The 21,988-nt window shown below is 46.0% G+C and overlaps 1 protein-coding gene across 7 annotated transcripts in view; it reads left to right on the top strand.

Annotated features, from left to right (window-relative positions):
• Window positions 1–21,988, top strand: part of HIPK2 (homeodomain interacting protein kinase 2) — a 219,476-nt gene that overhangs the window by 46,694 nt on the left and 150,794 nt on the right. For 5 of the 7 annotated variants that reach the window (XM_037728262.1, XM_037728261.1, XM_037728260.1 and 2 more), the window contains exons 1-2: window positions 12,778–12,835; window positions 14,626–15,706. In XM_037728262.1, coding sequence (XP_037584190.1) covers window positions 12,793–12,835; window positions 14,626–15,706 — 1,124 coding nt within the window. In that variant the 5' untranslated portion in view covers window positions 12,778–12,792. Of the gene's footprint in view, window positions 1–12,777; window positions 12,836–14,625; window positions 15,707–21,988 lie in introns of those variants that run through there. The other 2 variants (XM_017499793.2, XM_017499790.2) reach the window with 1 other exon arrangement.

Genomic DNA, 21,988 nt, shown 5'->3' with positions numbered 1-21,988 from the left:
TTAAATATTGCAAATAATACCACATTGCATTTTTATTGTGCTTTATAGTTTACAAAGCACATTACAATGCTACTTTATTCTTCTGAGTGTGCTCCCAGTATGATTTCGCTAGCCTTCTATTTTCTCACCTTTTTCTCATCTTTAGTTTCTTTTTGCTTTTTGTCTCAGCATCTCTGCCTACTTTCCCCACACTCCAGCTTTCTTCCTTGCATTTCTTCTTGCCCTTCCCTCTCCCTGTGAGCTGTGGGGGTGGTACCTTTCCCAAAGTGATCCCGAATTGAGTTTAGTCAGATGTTGGTTAAAGCCAACCGAGGGAAATGAAACAATTCTCCAAGGAACAAAAGAGTTGTAACATGGAGCGCCACTTATAAACAGCAGTTGCTATTTAAATCAAGTAAGAAGGATGGATTATTGTGCTTTGAGAGGGGGGTGAAATGAATCCTGTATTTGAAAAAAGCCCAGGGGAAATGGTTATCTGCCTCTCACATCCCAGGCATCCCTGTGTCTGCAAAACATCTTTCACAAAGTTTTCTTTGCAGTTAGAGAACAGACTATGAGAGAAATGCCCAAAGAAATACATAAACATGAGAATAAGGAGTGTGCAAACAGGTGTTGCACTGAGAGCAGAGCCCAGATGGCGGCCCTTTGTCCTGGTTTCTTTGTATAACTCGGCAAGAGGTTGAGGTTTAGAAAAGGCAGGTTTGAGGAAGTGCTGTCTGTGGCTTCTTAACTGTGGATGTTGATGAGAACAGATCAAACTTTCAGATGCCTTCCTTAGAAATGTTGTTGCTTTGAAGTCAAACCTCAATCACAATGAACAAATATATTTGCATAAAGAGAGGCGGTGTCTAGTGCCCTGGCAGGAATTAAGACGAAAACGTGGGAGTAAAGCTGCAGATGCTTCTGTTGCTTTTCAACCAAGAGGCACAGACACAGGTTGGGAGGGCAGGGAGGGCACCCTGCCATTTGGCCAGCGTGACTTTGCAATTGTTATAAATACTTTATCATAGATTGAGTACAGACATGCCTTTTCAATGAAATACATCCTGAGTTATTTTAGAGGGTACTAGTTTCATAGGGTGGCTGTAACAAACTAACGCAAACTATTCATAGGTGGCTTAAAACCAGAGGTGTCTTCTCTCACAGTTTTAGAGGAGTCGGCAGGGCCACCTTCCCTTGGAGACTCCAGGTAAAACCCCTCCTTGCCTTCTCCCAGCTTCTGATGGCTCCCGGAAATGCTGGGCGTCCCTTGGCCTACAGCTGCATTGCTCCAGTCTCTGCCTCTGTCGCTGTGCGGCCCCCACTCTGTGTATATGTCTGTGTCTGTGTCTCCTTTTATAAGGACACCAGTCCTGTGGGATTAGGGCTCACCTTAATGAGCCCTAATCAAGTTTATTGTAACTTGATTACGTCTGAAAAGACCCCATTTCCAAAAAAGGTCACATTCATAGGTACTGGGGGTTAGGACTTGACATATCTTTTGGGAGGACACATAGTAATAGAATCTACACAGTTTTTAGTATAAATGAAAATTAGGGCCAGGCACCATGGCTCACACCTGTAATCCCAGCTCTTTGGGAAGCTAAGATGGGTGGACCACTTAAAGTTAGGAGTTCAAGACCAGCTTGGCCAACTCTACTGAAAGGACAAAAATCAGCTGGGCGTGGTGGCGCACACCTGTAATCCTGGCTACTGGGAGGCCGAGGCAGGAGAATCACTCGAACCTAGGAGGTGGAGCTGAGATGTCCCCACTACACTGCAGCCTGGGTGACAGAGTGAGATTCCATCTCAAAAAAAAAAAAGAAAGAAAAAGAAAATTATCAGTGACATGGTGACAAGAACATCAAGATGGGAAAGAATAGAGTAGATTTCCAGTTCTGATTCTGTGTGCGGCAAACACTTCTGAAGCAGAACCCAAGTTAGCTCAGAAAGACACCTCAGCTGTGGATGGGACAGGAAATGGTGTTCGGCTAGTAGAACATATTTTACTTTACCAACGTAGTACCAGACATTTAAGGCTAACAAATTCACTTTTGCACAAAAGAGAAAAAGCCTACCGGATTTTTTAGTCTTGATTTAGACTTTATCAGACATTTCTAAAGGATGGGAAGAGTCCACCTAAGGCTTATCTTGCATTGCCAGGCACAGCCCCGCCAGTGTCTTCTGCAGATCTGGTTCACTTGTCTCTTGAGGGGGCCAGTAAGGATTTTGAACCAGTAGTGAACAGAGGGACATTGGTATGTTGTATTAGGGAGTGGCTGAAAAATTCAGGGAAGGGGCTTTTGTAAAGGTTTGTGACTCAAACATCCGAAAACTAGCACTGCTGAAACTTTAACCATCCTTATTCAGAACATTTCAGGGACAGTGAGCAGCCTTCTAGATCTTTGAAAAAATGTGGATTTAAATGGAATTCCTCTGGGTTGAAACCAGAAGTACAGCTGATTTTGTTTTTATAGTTTGTGGGTGTTTGCCTTTTTCATCCCACCAAGTTTATTTAAAAGGTTGTCTTCTTGAGATCCTCCGTTGGAAAGAAAATGCAGGGTTGAAAAATGGAACAATGTGGATGGCAGGTGAGTGTTAGAGGGCACGCAAGGAAAGACCAGCTGGGGCTCCTTCTCAACGCAGAGGGGAATGAGAGGGATGGCCTGACCTTGCCCGCCCCCTGCCAGCCACACGTGAGGTGGCTTTTGGGGCTTGCTTACGTTCTGCCTCAGACACACATAGAATCAGAACTGGAAACCTAGTTTTCATTTTATTAATAGGCCACTCCCAATTCTCGCTCTCTTTTTAAGAGACAGGGTTTCACTCTGTCACTCCGGCTGGAGTGCGGTGGTGCGATCACAGCTCACTGCAACCTCTACCTCTCAGGTTCAAGTGATCCTCCCACCTCTGCTGGGACCACAGGTGTGCACCACTGTGCCTGGCTAATCTTTTGTGTTTTCTGTAGAGAAAGGATTTCACCATGTTGCCCAGGTTGGTCGTGAGCTCCTGGGCTCAAACAGTCCACCCACCTCGGCTTCCCAAAGTGTTGGAATTACAGGTGTGAGCCCCTGCACTTGGGCCGAGTTGTCTTTTATACCAGAGTGACTATAGTCGCTCCTCAGTGGATCGAGAGATACATTCTAGATGGCCTTTTTCAGAAGCATTGTAACATCAACACGTGCAGAGCTTCATTTAAAATAGACGCTATGCTTTTACTTATTTCCATCTATGATATTAGACTAATTGAAATGCACTCATAGGTCCTTTAGGGTAAGATACAGAGAAAGCACAAAATGAAATGTCTTATCTACAAGGAGGGAAAATCGAAGAGACTTCTTTTAGAATTATGGTAATTATTTAACCTGAGAAAATTATACTTTAGTAAAATGCTTTTGGTTTCCTTAAAACTATCGTTATGGGTTCAGTTGTGTTTCCCCCCTCCCAGATTCACACATTAAATTCCTAACCTTCCATATCTCAGAATATGACTTTATTTGGAGGTCAGGACTTCATAGAAGGCATCAGGTTAAAGTGAGGTCATTAGGGTGGGCTCTAACCCAATACAACTGATGTCCTTATTAGAATGGGAAATTCAGACACAGATACACATGGAGGGAAGATGATGTGAAGAGACACATGGAGAAGACACTTATCCGCGAGCCAAGGAGGGAGGCCTGCAACAGACCCTTCCCTTCCAGTACTTGGAAGGAACCTGCTCTGCCGACACCTGGGTCTTGGACTCCAGCTTCTAGAACTCCAAGACAACGTCTACTGTTTAGGCGGCTCAGTCAGTGGCACTTTGGTACCGCAGCCCTGGCAGATCCATATGCTATGTTTAGAAAGTGGCGTTTGGGGTTTTTCTAAATAATTAAGGTTCTTAACTCAGCCAGGCACAGTTGCTCACACCTGTAATCCCAGCACCTTGGGAGTCTGAGGCAGGAGGATTGCTTGAGCTCAGGAGTCAGAGACCAGCCTAGACAGCACAAGGAGACCCCATCTCTAGAAAAAAATTAAAATAAGCCAGGCATGGTGACGCACACCTGTAATCCCAGCTACTTGGGAGACTGAGGTGGGAGGATCTCTTGAGCCTGGAAAGTTGAACCTACAGTGAGCTATGATTACACCACTGCACTCCAGCCTGGGTGACAGTGAGACCCTGTCTCAAAAACACAAAAACAAAAACACTTATCCAGTGCAATTCTTGTTTCAGAAAGGATTCTTTGAGTTGTTTTAGTAACTGCTTATTTTCTTTTCATCGATTCCATCAGTTTCCTGGAAAAAGAAACTGAAAAAACGTTTGTGTCTTATCAGTGTTTGCTTCCGCACTGGATTCGATTGGGGATTTTCAGATTGCTTATGAGCTCTTGACACCATGTCCTGTAGATAAACAATTATGGGTTGCCTATGCTCACCCACTGCAGGCGAGGCTGGCTCACCCACAGCCGTTGATGGCTTCATTCAAAGCAGCATAGCAGAGTTACCAAAAGGAGTTGTTTGGGGCCAAGTTAGCAGCTCACTGAAAGAGAAGTCGGAACATGTAACTCTGACAAATAATGAGTCAATAGGTAGATAGATGTGTGGACAATTTGCAAATGTTAGGAAAAGGATGCTTTCTCAATCGAAGAAACACAGCTTATGATAGAATTTGCAGATTCAGGGCCGATGAGATAAAAGACTTTGAAAGTTCTTAAGAGAACCACATTTCTTGGAAAAGCAGGAGGCGTGACATGGTGCATTTGGTTCTCTTCCCAGGAGAGCACCGCTTCTTTCCCTGCTCCTGACCCTGTGGGAAAAGAGGGCTGTTGGCTCATTCCCAGCCAGGCCCTGCCACTCTTGCTCTGTTTTCATTCTCCTGGATCAATCCCTTAATTGTGTTTATCATCGTTTCATGCTTGACGTTTCCCTGTGAGTCATACTGTCCTCCTCATACTATTTGACAATGTCTCTGCCCCCAAGGATTACTTGATTTGCCATCTGCTCTGGTTTCTACAGCATTTTTCCTGGGAAACGGCTTTGCTCACCTGCACTCCGTTCCCACCGAGGTTGATGACAGCCTTCGGGTCCGCGTCTCCAGCCACGACCTTGCGCCCATTCCCTCACCTGGCTTTATTTCTTGTTGCATATAGAACATTTCCTCTTTGTGGTCACTAATGCCTAAAATAAATCCGCCTTAAACCGAGCTCTTCTAGCTGGCCTGTGCTCTTACCATCAGCAGCATGGTTCTCTTAGTCCTCTCGGGGTGTGAACCTTTGATTGCTGTTTCTCATTCTGTCCTGCTGGCCTTTGTTTAGCAACACTTCTGGCTGTGTCCCTCTGTCTTTGGCCTTACCCGTGAACTAGTTCAGTGTCACCTTGCCTTCTTCCCCTTCCAATTAACCCCATGCAGGCTCAGCCCATCCTGTTGATTTCCATTCGCTTTTCAAAGTGGGTGATCACGATTCACAATTCAACCTAGCAAGTAGGAACTGGGTGCTGATTAGCAAAGACCATCAGCTCCTGACACTTTAGTAAATTGAGCAATTTCTTGCCTCAGAGTTTCAGTACGAATAGCTGAACACTGGACATTTCAATGTAGATATCTCATTAGTGCTCTTATTCAACTTGTTGAAAACGGATTCCATTCTTCCCTCCTCCCAAGATAAGCAACACATGAACTCCACTTCCTATCCTCTCACCCGTGGAGCCTCACTCCTTCTGTCCCCCCGAATGTGTTCTAGTCCCTCTCTCCTTTGCTGTCACATCTCATCTGTCATTGTGTCTTACCTTTTCTCCTCTGCAGAGTCTTATATTTCTGCTGCTCCCTCTTGTCCCAGGCAGTTCCCTAGTCCAGGTCCTCCTTACCCCTCTGGACCAGCCTTCCTTTTGGCTGAGCACCTGCCCAAGGTCCCTTAGCCCAGCTATTCTTACTTAAGGGCCAGTTATCTGTCCACTGACCCCCTGTGCATTAGATAAGCAGCGGTTAACCTCTTTAAAGAGGTAAATTTATTTAATTTTAATCATTTCTTATGGTTATATTTCTAAAGTGTTATAACCGGAAGATAAAGATGTGAGAGATGACTTAGGGTCATTGTTGTTGATGTCCTAGACTATTTTACCCGGTGAAATAGTCTATGTCAGTATCCTGTTGTAGTCAGTGTTTCCTGTAGTTTCAATCTATCTTCCTTCACTTATCAGCCTTCATCTTTCCTTTGGCTGTTGTGAGACCTGTCTCATCGTTTGGTGATTCTAGTCTGAGAACCTAAAGAATTAAGAAGTTTGGCTGGTGGCATGGATTTGGGGGTCAGGCAAACCTCAGTTCAAATCCCAGCCCTGCTAGCAGTGGCAAAGTGACTTTGGACAAATTAAAGCTCCATTTACTCATCTCTGAAACAGGGAAACACACCTTACCTTACAGTTGTATCAAGTAGACACCTGGAGTCTGACGTGTAGAGAGCGAAGGCAATCAGGACAGCCCCCTACCACTTGTTAATTATGTGTTAGATGGCAGCCAGTGAGAGAGAAGGCGAAAGGAGAAATTAGGTGAGCGGCTCTCATGGTTGAGCTTCCCCTTCGCTCTTTGAGTATTTAGAAATTACTTCTGGAATATGGAAGTTATCAGAAGGTGACAATTGTGGATAAGTAGGTAGTTGTGTACACACTAGTGGTTATTTATTGCTTTAGCGTTCGTTAGTGTATTGCCACTATGCCAACACACCTCAGTTGTCTCCAAGCAAAGCCTGAGCTTCTTAGGACAGAGACAGCAGTGCTGGCCACTCCCGCCATGAGTCTCGCTTTCCTGGTGGACTGAAGTTCACCCTGTTTGCAGGATCTAGAGCACCAGCTTTCCGCCGCATCTTTCTAATTGCAGCTTGCGTCTTAGCTCTGCTGTCAAATCTTGCCTGACCACAACCCATAGCGACTCCTGCCTCCGAACTCCTAGTGTTTACTTTGGCAAGTTTATGTTGCCTTAGAATTACCAGCTGTCCTTTTTAGTTTGCACTGTACTTGGCAATCCCCATGAGGTTTTAAGCTCCTCTTGGTCAGTGATGATGTCTGAGATGTCTTTGTGTTTCCTGTTGTGCCCAACCCTAGGCTTTTTTTATGTCGAGGACCCTTAAACACAGACTTGATTGATTTTATTTCAGGTTTTTTCCTACTTCTTTCAAATGCCCAGTGCTGCAATCAGTAGTATTGTTATTGTCCTTATTGACAGAAGACTCTGTAGAGCTTGTGGTTGATCCTAAGCTGTGCTCTGGTGGAATATGCTACATAGTAAACATTACACAACTAGTGGATAAACAGAGGTTGATTGAAAATGATATAAAAGCCCCAGAGACATTCACTATCCACCGTTTAGGAAATGTATCATTTAGAATGGGCTAACCTGAGATTATCTTTGCACTGCTTGTGAAATATAAACTTAATAAGCAGGATTATTAAAACTTTATGAATATTACTTAGTATGTCAATGAAGAAAACTTTCCTAGTACTTTTTGACCCCCTGAGGTTAATACCTTTAGGTTCTCAGATCACTGAGTCATCTAGGATTCTCAAGTCTTATACAGATTAACCCTTTTCTAGGTCTTTAAAAATGCCCATTTAGATGCATATTTCTAACATTTTAATATAGAATAATAATTTGACATTATTCTATAATTATTATATCTTAGGTGCATAATCTATATTAGACAGATATGGCATTTCATTAAATATGGGAATTAATCCTTCCTTTGAGTTCTTGATTAGGAAAAAAAAAAAGATCTGTACCATCTATCAAGAACTCATTATTCAGCCAGAGCATGTGTCCAAAAGATTTTAGGAAGTAAGATTTTAGTACCTCTTAAAATCAGGTGATCATGATTCCATTCTCTTTAATAATATAAATGGATTCTCAGAGGTAATCTGTTTCACATCTGCCAAACCCAAATTAAACATTATATACTGATAAAATTGGTGCCACTGTTTTACTTACAATTACTCCTCTTGAGCTTTGCTAGAATTCAGTGAAATTGAATTCAACTTTTTTTTTAATTGTAGTTGAACCCTCACTCATCCTTGTAGTCTGATCTTCCAGTAGATAATTTATTTAGGGGTGGTGAAATGGAAAGGAAATGTACTCAGATGTGAAGCAACTTTTCAGTTCATCTAATTGTGAAATATAAAGTTATGAAGAAACTAAGTAAATAAGTGGGGAAAAATACAGTAAACGAGCCAATTCCTTAACAAATGTCATTTTTTAAAAAACTGTGTGAGTTGGTTGGGCGCGGTTGCTTACACCTGTAATCTCAGCCGAGGGAGGCCGAAGCGGGTGATCAGCTGAGGTCAGGAGTTCGAAACCAGCCTGGCCAACACGGTGAAACCCTATCTCTATTAAAAATATAAAAATTAGCCAGGCGTGGTGGCATATGCCTGTAATCCCAGTTACTGGGGAGACTGAGGCACAAGAATCACTTGAACCAGGGAGGCAGAGGTTGCAGTGAGCCGAGATTGCACCATTGCACTCCAGCCTGGGTGACTGGAGCGAAACTCCATCTAAAAAACAACAATGACAAAAACTGTGTGAGTTAAGATTTCAAGAATTCATGAAGATTTTTAGATACTCTTATTATTACATTGTTTGTAACCCTAGACAAATGAATTTCTCATTAAACCATTAAGACAGAGAGACCCAAAACAAAACAAAAAAACAGACCAAAAGGCACATAGAATTATCTAGGTTTGAGGCTGGTCATGGTGCCATGCCCCTATAGTCCTACCTACTTGGGAAGCTGAGGCAGGAGAATCATGTGAGCCCAGGAATTCGAGGCTGCAGTGAGCTATGATCGCACCACTGCATTCCAGCCTGGGCAACAGAGAGTGAGATCCTGTCCCTTAAAAAAAAAACAAAAAACAAATTAGATGTAGGTTTGAACTTCTGGGGTCAGGGTCTGATTTTTTTCACTTATCACAGAAACTTACACCCATCACATGACTTCCCAGTTTTCAAAGTAGGACCTTTGTGAAAACGAAAGTAGGAGGGTGGTCTTATTAACTGAATTGGCCTAACAGGGTAAGTGTATGTCCAACAGGCAAAGTAGGACATATGGTTACTCTGTCCATAAAACATCTGTCCTCGGGCCTGGTATGTACCTAGTACTCAAGATTTTAAAACCTAGAGACTCATAGTGTTTTAAGAATCCTGAGGAATAGCAGATGAAGTCGAGTGTAGCATTTTATAGACATAAATGTCATCTATAATCAAGACTAGAAGGCAGATGTTTTAAAAATAGTATTTTGAAATGCAGACTTATATACATGCTTTTTATAAATGCAAAATGAAAATTAGAATAAAGTAACTAAAAGAAGGGTCAGAGCCGTCACTGACTTTAGCATATCAAAGTACACCCTGAGTCTGGGTAACCTGGATTCGTTTTGGGCATGACAGACTTTGTGAACTTTATGGTAATAAGAAATAATGTCTTAAAAAGAATGGACTTTAATTCTTCGAACTATAGGATATGTTTTCATGTCAGTTTTATTGATGCTATTTTTCATTTGTCATATGCAATGAAAAGTTTATTATATATTGTTGCATAATAGAAGTTGTTTTATATTTTAATAAATTGGTTCTTAAATACTTTTTACTTATCACTTCTGTAGCATCCACAGGAACTCATGTCTGTATAATTAACAAACATGTAAGACCATGTGCATCTCTGAGGTTCAGTGTTGATGACTTCAGCCCGTTTATGAGATAGTCATATGGTAATAGGTATGCCACTTGTTAAGAGCTTTAGTTCTGGGTTATGGTGACTCCCTGTGATTTAGTGAATGAAAATGTGGTCATTTTGACAGGTTTTATCTTGGGAGGCCACTAAGGCTTTTGTGGAAAAGTCTGGGTTAGATCATCCCTCTGGGAGCAGGTGTGGTTGTGGCAGATTGATCCTACCATGAACACCCGTGCTCCTCTTACATTCCCGATGGGCTCAAAACCTGCCCTCCCAGGTGCGGTAGTAGCCTCCCTGGTCTCTCACTGAGGAGTAGAATCCGCCTTCTCGTTCAAGAGCCAACTAGGAAGTATAGAAATGACTTAAAAAGCAATTGAGATTTTGCCATAGGATCAAACTGACAATGTGCATTAAGCCCCTGTTTTTCCTGAAAAGGATATTGACAAATGAGGCGGGAAGTAGCCTTGACTGGTCCAAGGGTCAGTACAGAAAGAAATGAGAGGAGACATTTAGCTCTTGCTTTCAAGTGGAAAAAAACATCGAGTCCCCCTCTGCACCCCACTTTATTGTCCCAACCTTAAGATCTGAATAAATACAGTGGTAAAATGTTGTGGGCTCGAGTCTCTGAGAGCTAAACTAATCAGGAATATTTGTTCCAGAGAAATACTCTTAAGGAGAAATGTTTGAAAATAAGTGTGTTGCCATAAGATTATTTTAAGATTTAGCAACAAAACCACCACCAGAGTCTTATTCCTTATAAAGATATTTTAGGGATTTAAGAAAGTATTACCGTTAAAGACTTTCTTTAACTCTGTCTTGTTTGAGCATTTTGCTGCCTGAAGCAAAGTGGCCTCTGCCACAGAGCAAAGGTAGCACGGCTGCACTGGGAGCTGTGTCCAGCCTTTGGTATGGTTTCTGTTGACCTCAGAAAGGGGTTGCAGGGGCCACACCGGGCCAGGCCGGAGACTGAGGCAGCCGGCCGAGGTGCAGGGTGTTTCCAGCCACGCAGCTCTCCTCTCTGATCCCAGGCATCTGTCACCAGAGGCAGCCAGTGATGATTTCTACAATTTTATGACCCTTGGCTGTCATCCCAATAACAAATAAGTCATAAGCCACCCTCTTCCCCTCTGTAAAATTCCACTTCTGCACCCTGGACGGCCTTTCCAAGATCTTTTTGAAACAGTGAAAACAGAGACTAGAGCCTCACCTTCTTTATGTATGAACAGCATATTTCTGCTGTTGCCATCTCTGACCGCCCCCCTTGAGGGACTTAAAGAGTGAAAAATAAGCAGCAGGGTAGACACGAAAGGAAGGAAATGGCTGTTTTGCTTTGCCTCCTCGGCAGATAAGTCACTGAAAGCCAAGTAATTGGTTGTTTCTATATTGTATACAACATCTAGAACAATATGGATATTCAGTTGATACTGGTAAATAGGGAATAGCCATATTACATGTCGTTCTAGAATAAGGGGGATGTTGACTTGAACAAAAAGAGCCATGGGGAGAAACAGGTGAAGTACAGATTCTGAGTAAGCAGGCCAGAATAGTCTTGTCAGGCAGGAGGGTTCCTACAGATGTGCAGTCACAGTATGTAGGTGGACATCAGAGGTCAGGATTGAAGTGAGAAGGGAACCCTCGAGCAGATCCATGGGCCCGGCGGAGGCAGGGCTTGGAGCAGGGGCTGGGTGTTAGCAGAACTGCCCCTAGGAAGTCAGAGCCGAAGTCAGATGGTACATATGGCATGTTCTGTAGGAACAGAGATTTGGGAATGATCACTGGCTTGGAGTGGTCTGGAAAGAGAAGGAATCTAGTCTGGCTGGTCTTTGGATACGTTGAGAGAAGTCACAGTAGGGGAATGGTGTAAGAGTATGAAGGTAGGGCATTTCAGAGACATTCTAGAACCAGTGAATAGACTAGCTTTGTTCAAGTCGAGGATCCAGAAGGTTAGAGCTGGAACTAACAAGGTAGTTGGAATCAACATGCAAAGGCGTTGAGTTCCCAACTTTATCTCCTTGACACTAAGGAGCTACTGGAGTTTGGAGAGGGGAGTGACATGCTCAGAGATGTTCTAGTAAGATTAATCTGGTAGCCAAATATAGGCAAATTAAAGGGAGCCAGAGTGCTCAGGTAGGTAAGATGTCTAGATTTGCTTTAGTCCTACTAGAAAGTGATCAACGCTTTCACTATGGAAGTGGCAACAACAGTAGAAATGATTGGATGCAAGAGATATTTTGAAGGAAGGAGTAATTAATAAGGCTTAGCACCTTCTTGTCTATGAAGGTAAAGAAGAACCATCATAGTTCATAGTTTTGGAGCCAAGTGACTAGAAAAACACTTTATGAACAGTCATGGAGATGTTAGAACAGGGGGTGAGATGGTTAGATTTTTAGGAACAAATAAGGAGTTCGGCTTTGGAAGTGCATCTTTGACATTGTTACCGGAGGCAGCGATCTATCACTGTCACCTCTGAAGGAGAGCCCAGCCAGTGTAAATGTGTGGGGTCACCTACACAGAGGTGACGGCTTAAACTGCTTGAATGGATGATATCTACCAGAGAGAACAGAGTCAAAACAGTGGAGATGGAAACATTTTAAAGGAGGAAGAGAGGCGGGTGTGGTGGCTCACACCAGTAATCCCAGCACTTTGGGAAGCTGAGGCACATGGAACACTTGAGGTCAGGAGTTTGAGGCCAGCCTGGCCAATGTGAAATCCTGTCGCTCCTAAAAATACAAAAATTAGCTGGACGTGGTGGTGCACACCTGTAGTTCCAGCTACTCGGGAGGCTGAGGCAGGAGAATGGGTTGAACTTAGGAGGTGGAGGTTGCAATGAGCCGAGATAGCACTACTCCAGCCTGGACAAGAGAGCAAGACCCTGCCTCAAATAATAATAATAAAATAAATAAAAAGGAAGAGGAACCACCCGAGCGCAGAGTATGCAGTCAGACACGGGAGGTGGGGGTTACAGATTCACCGAAGTCCTGATAAGAGCATCAAGAAGGAAGTCGTGGTCAGCAGTATCAGATGTTGCAGACCTTAAGAAGAACTGGCTGAAAAAAGGCCATTGGATTAGGCAATTAGGAAGTCATTTACCTTTAAGAACACCAGCCTATAGAGATGGATTAAGATGTGGGCATTGAAGAAAAGGGAGCATAAACCATTGATCACAGGTGAGAGGAGGGCAAGAACTAAGAGGGGGGACTGTGGCTGTTACTCCTTTTGCCTTCCACGTTGGGAGTTTGTGTGTGCACACACATGAAGGCAGAAGAAAAAGATGAGTGATCGATTCATTTGGCCAGCCATGTTAAGTTCCTACTGAGTACCTGGATCCAATTAAGTACAGGGAGAAATGGAAAGCTACAACAGAAAACTGTGGCAGAAGCAGGTTCAAGAGAAAATGGGACAAATATGGATCATAAGAATGGGGCAAGTGTTTTAGTGTTGGAACAGAGCAACACCTCTTTCTCTCAGACTGGAGAGAAGGGATGAAGGATGGATGATGATGTAGATTCAGGAATGTTCTGAAATGAAGAAGGAAATAAAGGGGGAAAGGTAAGGCTGACCTCAGGCTTCTGGAAAAAGTGAAAGTTGGGTCATCAACCAAGAGAGTAGATGGACTAGGGTGATAGTTGATGAAGTGGAAAGGATGTTGAATAACTACTCTAGGTAATGCCGGGGGCTCAAGAGTCAGGAATGAGGTTAGCCCCCATCAACACTGCTTGTAGACGCTCCCCTTCCCTGCGCTTCTGTGAGAAATTTTTGTCAACTGTGGCTTAGAAGATAAGCAATATTTGTTTCTCTCTTTACCTTTAAGGAGTTATCCTTCTTCATCACCTTTTTTCTATAAATTCTTGTTTCAGTATCACCATAATTTGTACAAGGGTTCCAGAATAATGGTCTTAAAGGTTTCTGAGTTCATCTAAATCGTGGATGAGATGTTGGTATGAAATAATAGTACTTTCGGCCGGGCGCAGTGACTCACGCCTGTAATCCCAGGACTTTGGGAGCCGGAGGAGGGTGGATCACCTGAGGTCAGGAGTTTGAGACCAGCCTGGCCAACATGGCGAAACCCCCATCTCTACTAAAAATACAAAAATTAGCCGGGTGTGGTGGCATGTGCCTGTAATCCCAGTCTTGGGAGGCTGAAACAGGAGAATGGTTTGAAATCTGGGAGGCGGAGCTGGCAGTGAGCCAAGATCACGCCACTGCACTCCAGCCTGGGCAACAACAGTGAGACTCAGTCTCAAAAAAAAAAGAAATAGTACTTTCTAGAGAAATGGATTGATATATGAAATTTAGCAGGAAAAGTGAGTGAATGGAGCCCACGAATTGTGCTACCTAGTCCCCACCAGTGAGGCTGATAAAATGTTTTAGGCTGTCGAGATGAAAAAGTCACTCAACCCTGTAGAATTCATTCACGATGACTAAGATGCTAGCTAGTAATTAGGGTTCCTCCAGGATCCAGAAGATCCTGAGTGGCCTGGTGATGGGGCCTGTGTGGGAAGATGTTTCCTCAAACCAGTGAACCTGACAGAGTCTGTTGACAAGGCTGAGCTGATTATGTGGGCGACGAAGCACCTGACAGTTAGCAGTGCCTCCTGAGTCTTCAGTTTCAGTAGGAAACAGCCCAGGGAGAACTGAGGAAGAATCCATCTCTGCCACAAATAATGTTTATTAAAAAGACAGATGATGACCTGTGTCCTGATACTGGAATTCTGTTGTTGCATCTCAGCTGTGTTGCTGTCACCTAATGGTGGCACCCTGGAACCACTTGGTTCCACCAACTCAATGACCAGAATGTGCTTCTGGGTGGAACAGATTCAGTTTTCCAGCCTTGTTTTCAGGTGGGAAGAAAATACTCTATTTGGCCGAAGCCACAGCTGAGCACTGAAGGGGATCTGTTGAGTTGACTTGTACCAAGGTGACTCCGATACTTACCTTTTGCCTCCTTTCCTTGTAGGTATGGCCTCACATGTGCAAGTTTTCTCCCCTCACACCCTTCAATCAAGTGCCTTCTGTAGTGTGAAGAAACTGAAAATAGAGCCGAGTTCCAACTGGGACATGACTGGGTACGGCTCCCACAGCAAAGTGTATAGCCAGAGCAAGAACATCCCCCCGTCGCAGCCAGCCACAACCGTCAGCACCTCCTTGCCGGTCCCAAACCCAAGCCTACCTTACGAGCAGACCATCATCTTCCCAGGAAGCACCGGGCACATCGTGGTCACATCAGCAAGCAGCACTTCTGCCACCGGGCAGGTCCTCGGCGGACCACATAACCTAATGCGTCGAAGCACTGTGAGCCTACTTGATACCTACCAAAAATGTGGACTCAAGCGTAAGAGCGAGGAGATTGAGAACACAAGCAGCGTGCAGATCATTGAGGAGCATCCACCCATGATTCAGAATAATGCAAGCGGGGCCACTGTCGCCACTGCCACCACGTCGACTGCCACCTCCAAAAACAGCGGCTCCAACAGCGAGGGAGACTATCAGCTGGTACAGCATGAGGTGCTGTGCTCCATGACCAACACCTACGAGGTTTTAGAGTTCTTGGGCCGAGGGACGTTTGGGCAAGTGGTCAAGTGCTGGAAACGGGGCACCAACGAGATCGTGGCCATTAAGATCCTGAAGAACCACCCATCCTATGCCCGTCAAGGTCAGATCGAAGTGAGCATCCTGGCCCGCTTGAGCACAGAGAGTGCTGATGACTACAACTTCGTCCGGGCCTACGAGTGCTTCCAGCACAAGAACCACACGTGCTTGGTCTTCGAGATGCTGGAGCAGAACCTCTATGACTTTCTGAAGCAAAACAAGTTCAGCCCCTTGCCCCTCAAATACATTCGCCCAGTTCTCCAGCAGGTAGCCACGGCCCTGATGAAACTCAAAAGCCTAGGTCTTATCCATGCTGACCTTAAACCAGAAAACATCATGCTGGTGGATCCCTCCAGACAACCGTACCGAGTCAAGGTCATCGACTTTGGTTCAGCCAGCCACGTGTCCAAGGCTGTGTGCTCCACCTACTTGCAGTCCAGATATTACAGGTAAGACCGTCCGCATGGAGACGGGAGCTGCTGAATGCCCAGTGGCACTCACAGAGAATGTGCAACCTTAGTAAGCCTGCAATTCCTGTCCTCAAGTGATCTTAATGTACTTAGGAAATTAGGACATGTGCACATCGCAATGTCAATTGGAAGTCACATTAGAATGGAGCCAGGTAAGATCCGTGGCATAGATGTTTGGCATTGGAAAGGCTCCCTGGGAGCTGGGGTGCAGAGCAGAGGTGAAGCGTAGGAGTTCTGTCCTCCCAGATGGTAGGATCCAGACAGGTGGTGGAGAGAGAGGGATGTGCCATCCATGGTCCACAGTCACATTAGTGGGAATATACAGGAGACAAGAAGGACACTCGCCTGGCTAGAACAGTTTGTGAGTGGTGGGAGATGTGAGTGAAAGGACAGGTTGGAACCAGGTCACTGGGGGTCTTAAATAGCAGATCAAGGAATTGGGAGTATATCCTCAAACCCAGAGCAAGCCCTGGAAACCTTGAACAACATAAGGTAAGAGGGTGAAAGGGCTGTTCTGAGAAGGTTCCTTGGCTATCCACGTGCAGAGGGCTGGAGGAAGGGAGAGACTAGTCTGGGTCCAGTTGGTGGGCTCCTGTGGTGAGGTGGCTCCAGGCGTCAGGTCAGGATGATGGAGGAATGATAGTGTTATCCACGGCAGGGAAGTGTCTTCACTCACAGATTCGCACATGCAGTCATTCAGCAAGCTTTGATTTCACTTCTAACATGTGCCAGGCACAGTGCTAGGTAAAGGGATACAGACAGGGCCCTTTGCCACCTGGGGCATCTGGAAGCTTTTCAGGGGCCCCTGTGTGCAGTCAGGATTGGAACCGCTGCTGTCACGGCGCAGAGGTCGGAGTGCTGGCTTTGGAGTCCTGAAAGGCCGGGGTGAACCTGGTCCCTCCGCTCCTAATTGCCCGATTTCTCCATGCCTTCATTTCCTAAGCCATGAAGTGGGAGAGATCCTCTCACCGGCTTAGTGGGTGGCTGGGAGGCGACACGGCTGTAACACGGGTTAGGTGTGTCACTCCGTGGCCGGCCGTGGAGGGTGCACAGCAGGGAGGTGGCGGGGCTAGAAAGCAAGAGCCTGCTCTGTGGAGCCAGCTTGGGGGTGTCTTTGGGGTGGGGCCGAACAGTTCAGATAGAAGTCACAAGAAACAAAACTGAAACTCCCATCAGAAGATGGGTGGATGCACATTTAAGAGCGTGCCACGTAGACAGGAACACCAGGGTCCCCAGAGGCCGTCCTGCCAAGACCTCCCACCCGACACTCACTTTCGGGTGTGCTTCCTCCCATGCCTTCCAAGGCAGCAGAGAGAAGGCTGGGACGTGCACCAGGGCCATGGCGACACAGCTGACCTGTCATCCACTCCTGGGGCCGACCTGGGCCAGCTTGCCCTTCTTGCTCCCGCTCTGGGCCCCCCGCCTGGCTTCAGGCAGAACTGTTGCCTGTCTCCTCCCAGCCCTCCCTCGGCCTACTAGGCACCACGCCCTCCTTCCCCGGGAGAGCAGCAGCCCCTCCACACAGGTCCCCAGGTGCCCTCCCACCTTCCACCCCGTCTCTCTTTATCCTAATCCTGACTCACACAGGAGGTTTCCAGGCCTCTCCACCCATGCTGTTTCTGTTTCTTCCCTCCTCCTCCCTTTAGGAAGCACTTCCTGAGTTAGAGCCACTCTCTGTGAGCCTCTTCCCTGCCTTGCCCCAGGATTCCTTTCCCGCTCATTTCCTATGTGCAGGAAAGGTCTCTGCTGACCTGTGCTTTCCCACCAGGCCCCGTGCAGACAGACGAACCCACTGCTGCCACTCCACTCCCTCTCCACTCCCTCCTCCTGACCCATGCCAGCTGCTCTCTGCACCCCCAGAGCCAGTGGCAGGGAGAAGTGTGCCCAGGGCAGGAACCCCGAGGAAGGTGGGCACCTCCTTGTGTCCAGAGGAGAAAGATGGGCAGTGGTTGAGTGAATCTGGAGGGTTGAGTGCCCAGTACCGACAGCACATGTTCTCCGTAGAGAGCGGCTGGCCTTCCTCTGAAAGGGTAGCTGGTGGAGGGTAGCTGGTGCTGTGCTGGCTCTCCGCTACCCCTCACAGGAGGCCACTGTGCCACTTCATATTTAGGTTGGTAAATTCAGCATGGCAAAGGCTGGCACTTTCTAGATCTTGGCCTGAATTCAGGGTGAACAGCCCCTAACTTGGCTGCTGGGGCTTTTATTTCATTCATCTGAATTTCTGCATCATGAAAACATACCAGTGTTATTAAAACATACTAAAATCTAGCAGTAATTTTACTCACATGCAGTCATTCAATACGCTTTGATTTAACTTCTAACTTATGCCAGGCACAGTGCTAGGTAAAGGGGTACAGACAGGGCCCTTGCCATCCTGGGGCATCTGGAAGCTTTTCAGGGACCCCTGTGTGCAGTCAGGATTGGAACCGCTGCTGTCATGGCGCTGAGATCGGAGTGCTGGCTTTGGAGTCCTGAAAGGCCAGGGTGAACCTGGTCCCTCCGCTCCTAATTGCCTGATTTCTCCATGCCTTCATTTCCTAAGCCATGAAGTGGGAGAGATCCTCTCACCGGCCTAGTGGGCGGCTGGGAGGCAACACGGCTGTAACACGGGTTAGGTGTGTCACTCCGTGGCAAGTTGTAAAAAGACTTCGACAAACTCTGTTTAAAAGGCAGCACCTCCTTAGAGCAAAACTGGGTGAATCAAGTTAGCTGAATTGGGAGTTCCTAGGCTGCCTTGTTGTCTCACCTTCTGGTGCCCACGTGATGCTTCCTGGAGCCCTCCCTGTCCATCCACTCAGACTCTGCAGTTTTTCTTCGCTTTCCTGCCTGGTTCTGGTGCCCCTAGTGCTGAGGAGACAGGCCGCGAAATCTGGGATCCTAGCTCAGAGAGCCTGTGGCAGCAGTGGAAGTTTGCCTGAGAGCTGGGGAGGGCTGACTCCTTCACCTGGACTTATGGCGGTCTTCTCCTGCCCCATTCTGTGGGCAAGATTAGGACTTTTGGGTGCCTCTGGTGAGTGTGACAGGCTGGTTTGCTGGCTGTTCCTGGGCCCTCAGGAGCCCTCTTATCCCCACCTAGCCCCTGCACCCCCACATGACTCTGAAGGGTCCTCCACTTAGTTGTGATAGTACCCTCTTTTCACCTCTGAAATCACCATTGCCTAAAATTCTAAGCAAGATGGCCTCTTCCTCCTTCCTGTGGTCACCTTGGCCTTCGGCCCCTCACGTCAGCCTCCCTGTGCCCAGCCTCAGTTCCAAGGACATGGTTAGCAGGAAGGGCAGCCGCTCTTCTCCCTAAAATGAGGCTTCGTTTCTAAGTTGGCGCAATGCTCTGTTTCTCCCCCAGGCCTTGTCTGAGCCCTGCGGTAGTTTACCGCCATATAGATGGATCTGAGTTTTCCAGGACAGTCTCTAGTGCTCTGTCCCTGTTCATCCCAGCTGTGTGGGACAGCCAGCTCTATGCCACGTTTATCAAATTGATTTTCCCAGTGGCTTTGCCTCTTATTAGGAAAGACAGGGGGCAAGGAAGGCTCTTTAATTGTCCATCATTAAGGCCCATGTCCCAGAAGGCAGACACTTTCAGCCACCTCTTGGGAGAATGGCTGCATGTTTGAACCACCTGGCCTGGAGCACACCCAGCGTCCCAGCAGGTTGGCCTTTGTCCTGCAGGTGGGGGTGGGAATTTCTCCCCATGGCCACCTAGAGCTGGGCTCATTCTTTTCCCAGGACATCTGACTTTCAAAAGCTAGAGTACTTATGTGTCCCTCTGTCATTTTACATAGGACTGCGCTGTATCTCATCCCACCGTTGTCCCTGCCTGGTGACACTGAAATGGTGTGATACAAGGATATGTCATCCTCGGCCTGGGGGACTTGGGAAAGGTGGTGGTGTCCCCAAAGCCAACTATTTTCCCCAACTGTCAGGCATGTGCCTGCCACAGTAGCTGTTGGTATTCTGTGAGGCAAGCCCAATGGTGTGTTTTTCAAGAAACAAAGTCTGCTTTTTAGGTTTTTTTTTTTGAGTCTGAAGCAGCGGTATTCCCTTCCAACTCGTAGGTCAGTTACGTAGTTAACTGGCAGCTGCACGGGTTCTCAGGCTTCACTGTGCACGGGAGTCACCTGGAGAGGTTGCTAGGAACAGTTTCTCCCTGGGAGAAAGTCCACACCCAGCACCATAGAGACTGGCCTCAGAGAACGGAGGTGAGCCAGGCAGGTGGTCTTAGGACCACTCTTTGGGAAACATTATTCTGAGGGACAGAGGGATTTTCTTAATGGTGTCACATTTCAGGTATTCACACCAAAGGAGCAGAGTTGCAGGTAATCCCCACTTGCTTTACTTTACCTTGGGCATCCCTGCCATTTCCTTATTTAATTCTACATTGATGCCTGATCATTTTGTTTGTTTTTAGTTTTTCAGTCTGTTTTTTTTGTTTTGTTTTGTTTTGTTTTGTTTTTTGAGCAAGCAGTAAATTGGTGCAGGGGTATTTTCATTATCAGCAGAACCAGCAAACTAAAAATAAGTCCTAATATTAAACTTCACTCTCAGGAAAAACACAAACAAAAAGACATGACATTCAGGCAAAGGGTAATCAGTGATTAAAATATGTAGGGTTTTTTTGTTTGTTTGTTTCTGCTCTGGATTATTCTTGTCTAGACTTTTTTGAAACATGTAAGACTGTTACCAGGACCCAAAAATTGAGCATACAAAATTAGGACATGAAAATAGCAAATAATCCACTTTTTCCGAATAATCTAACCTTTTTTTTTTTTTGTCTGATTCTTTGGGGTGCAGAGACTGTCTTCAGGTTGATTTTATGGTGGTTTTAGGTAGGGGTATATATTGCACAGGTTGATTTCATGGTGGTTTTAGGTAGGGGTATGTATTAGTCCATTCTTGCATTGCTAAAAGAGATACCTGTGACTGGATAATTTATAAAGAAAAAAGATTTAATTGGCTCATAGTTCTGTGGCTGTATAGGAAGCATGGCTGGGAGGCCTCAGGAAACTTACAATCATGGAGGAAGGTGAAGGGGAAGCAGGCACGTCTTATGTGGCTGGAGATGGAGGAAGAGAGAGGTGGGGTAGGTGCCACATACTTTTAAACAACCACTTCTCATGAGAACCTCACTATGACAAGAACAGCAGGGGGGAAGTGTGCCCCGTGATCCAGTCACCTCCCACCATGCTCTTCCTCCAACACTGGACATCACACTTCAACATGAGATTTGGGTAGGGACACGGATCCAGACCACATCAGGACGGAGATTAACTTTCAGCTCAATTCATCAAACACTCATTGGGTACCTACTGAGTGTCCTGTGGTAGAAACATGCTCCAGAGTGTGGAGGGTAAGACACAATCCCTAATCTTGGAGAGTTCAGTCTGTTTGAGGATATGGAAACACAAACCAGCTGCCAAGACTGTAATTCTGACGCTACAATATTTTAAGTTTGGTCATTCAACAGAGATTTATTGTGAACCTACTGTATGCCAGACTCTAGGGAAACGATGAGCAAAGCCCGTTCAAGAAATTCAAAGGCAGTGAAAGATTTTGTAAGATGGGTTGATGGGGAAGTTAACGTGAGATAGGGACGGGGAGTCTAGGGGTCATGGAGACTGGAATGAATAAGGGAAGATGGAGAAATGATAGTGACTTCTTAGACAGCGACACCTGGCAGGAGGGGAAGCCTGTACTGGAAATCATGCTCCGGTGAGTGAGGCCTGACAATAGATAGTTTTGAATATAGGCTCGAGGGGCTTGGATTGAGTCAAAGTGCCAGTGCTGGGAACCATTGTAAATTCTGAACAAAGGAGTCGTTTAATGAAAATTAATGACTGTATAAATCAGTCGGAATGGCAAAGGAAAAAAAAAGTTGTGGGGATGTGGGGAGAGCCAGAGGCTAGGAGACAACTATTGTTATTCAGGAATAAAGGCATGAGGCCCTAGATTATAATGGGGGATTCTACTCCCCTCAGAGTATGAATGTGGACATTGTTAGTGCATTTAACTTTTCTGATGCTTTGATTGCAGAATTGACTTAAAGGGAATAGCTTTTTGTTTTGCTTTCTTTTGTTTAATGACCTTGCTGTCTCTAAGGCCCAGTCCTGAAGCTCCAGGCTTTCAGAACCTGGTTTCAAATCCCACCACTGCTGTAGAGAAATAGGCTCGGCTGGGCGCGGTGGCTCAAGCCTGTAATCCCAGCACTTTGGGAGGCCGAGGCGGGTGGATCACAAGGTCAAGAGATCGAGACCATCCTGGTCAACA

Source organism: Cebus imitator, unplaced genomic scaffold (genome assembly GCF_001604975.1).
Source record: "Cebus imitator isolate Cc_AM_T3 unplaced genomic scaffold, Cebus_imitator-1.0 Scaffold260, whole genome shotgun sequence".
Lineage (NCBI taxonomy): Eukaryota > Metazoa > Chordata > Mammalia > Primates > Cebidae > Cebus > Cebus imitator.
The sequence above is the reverse complement of the archived record's forward strand: the minus strand, read 5'-3'. Positions and strand labels throughout refer to the sequence as shown.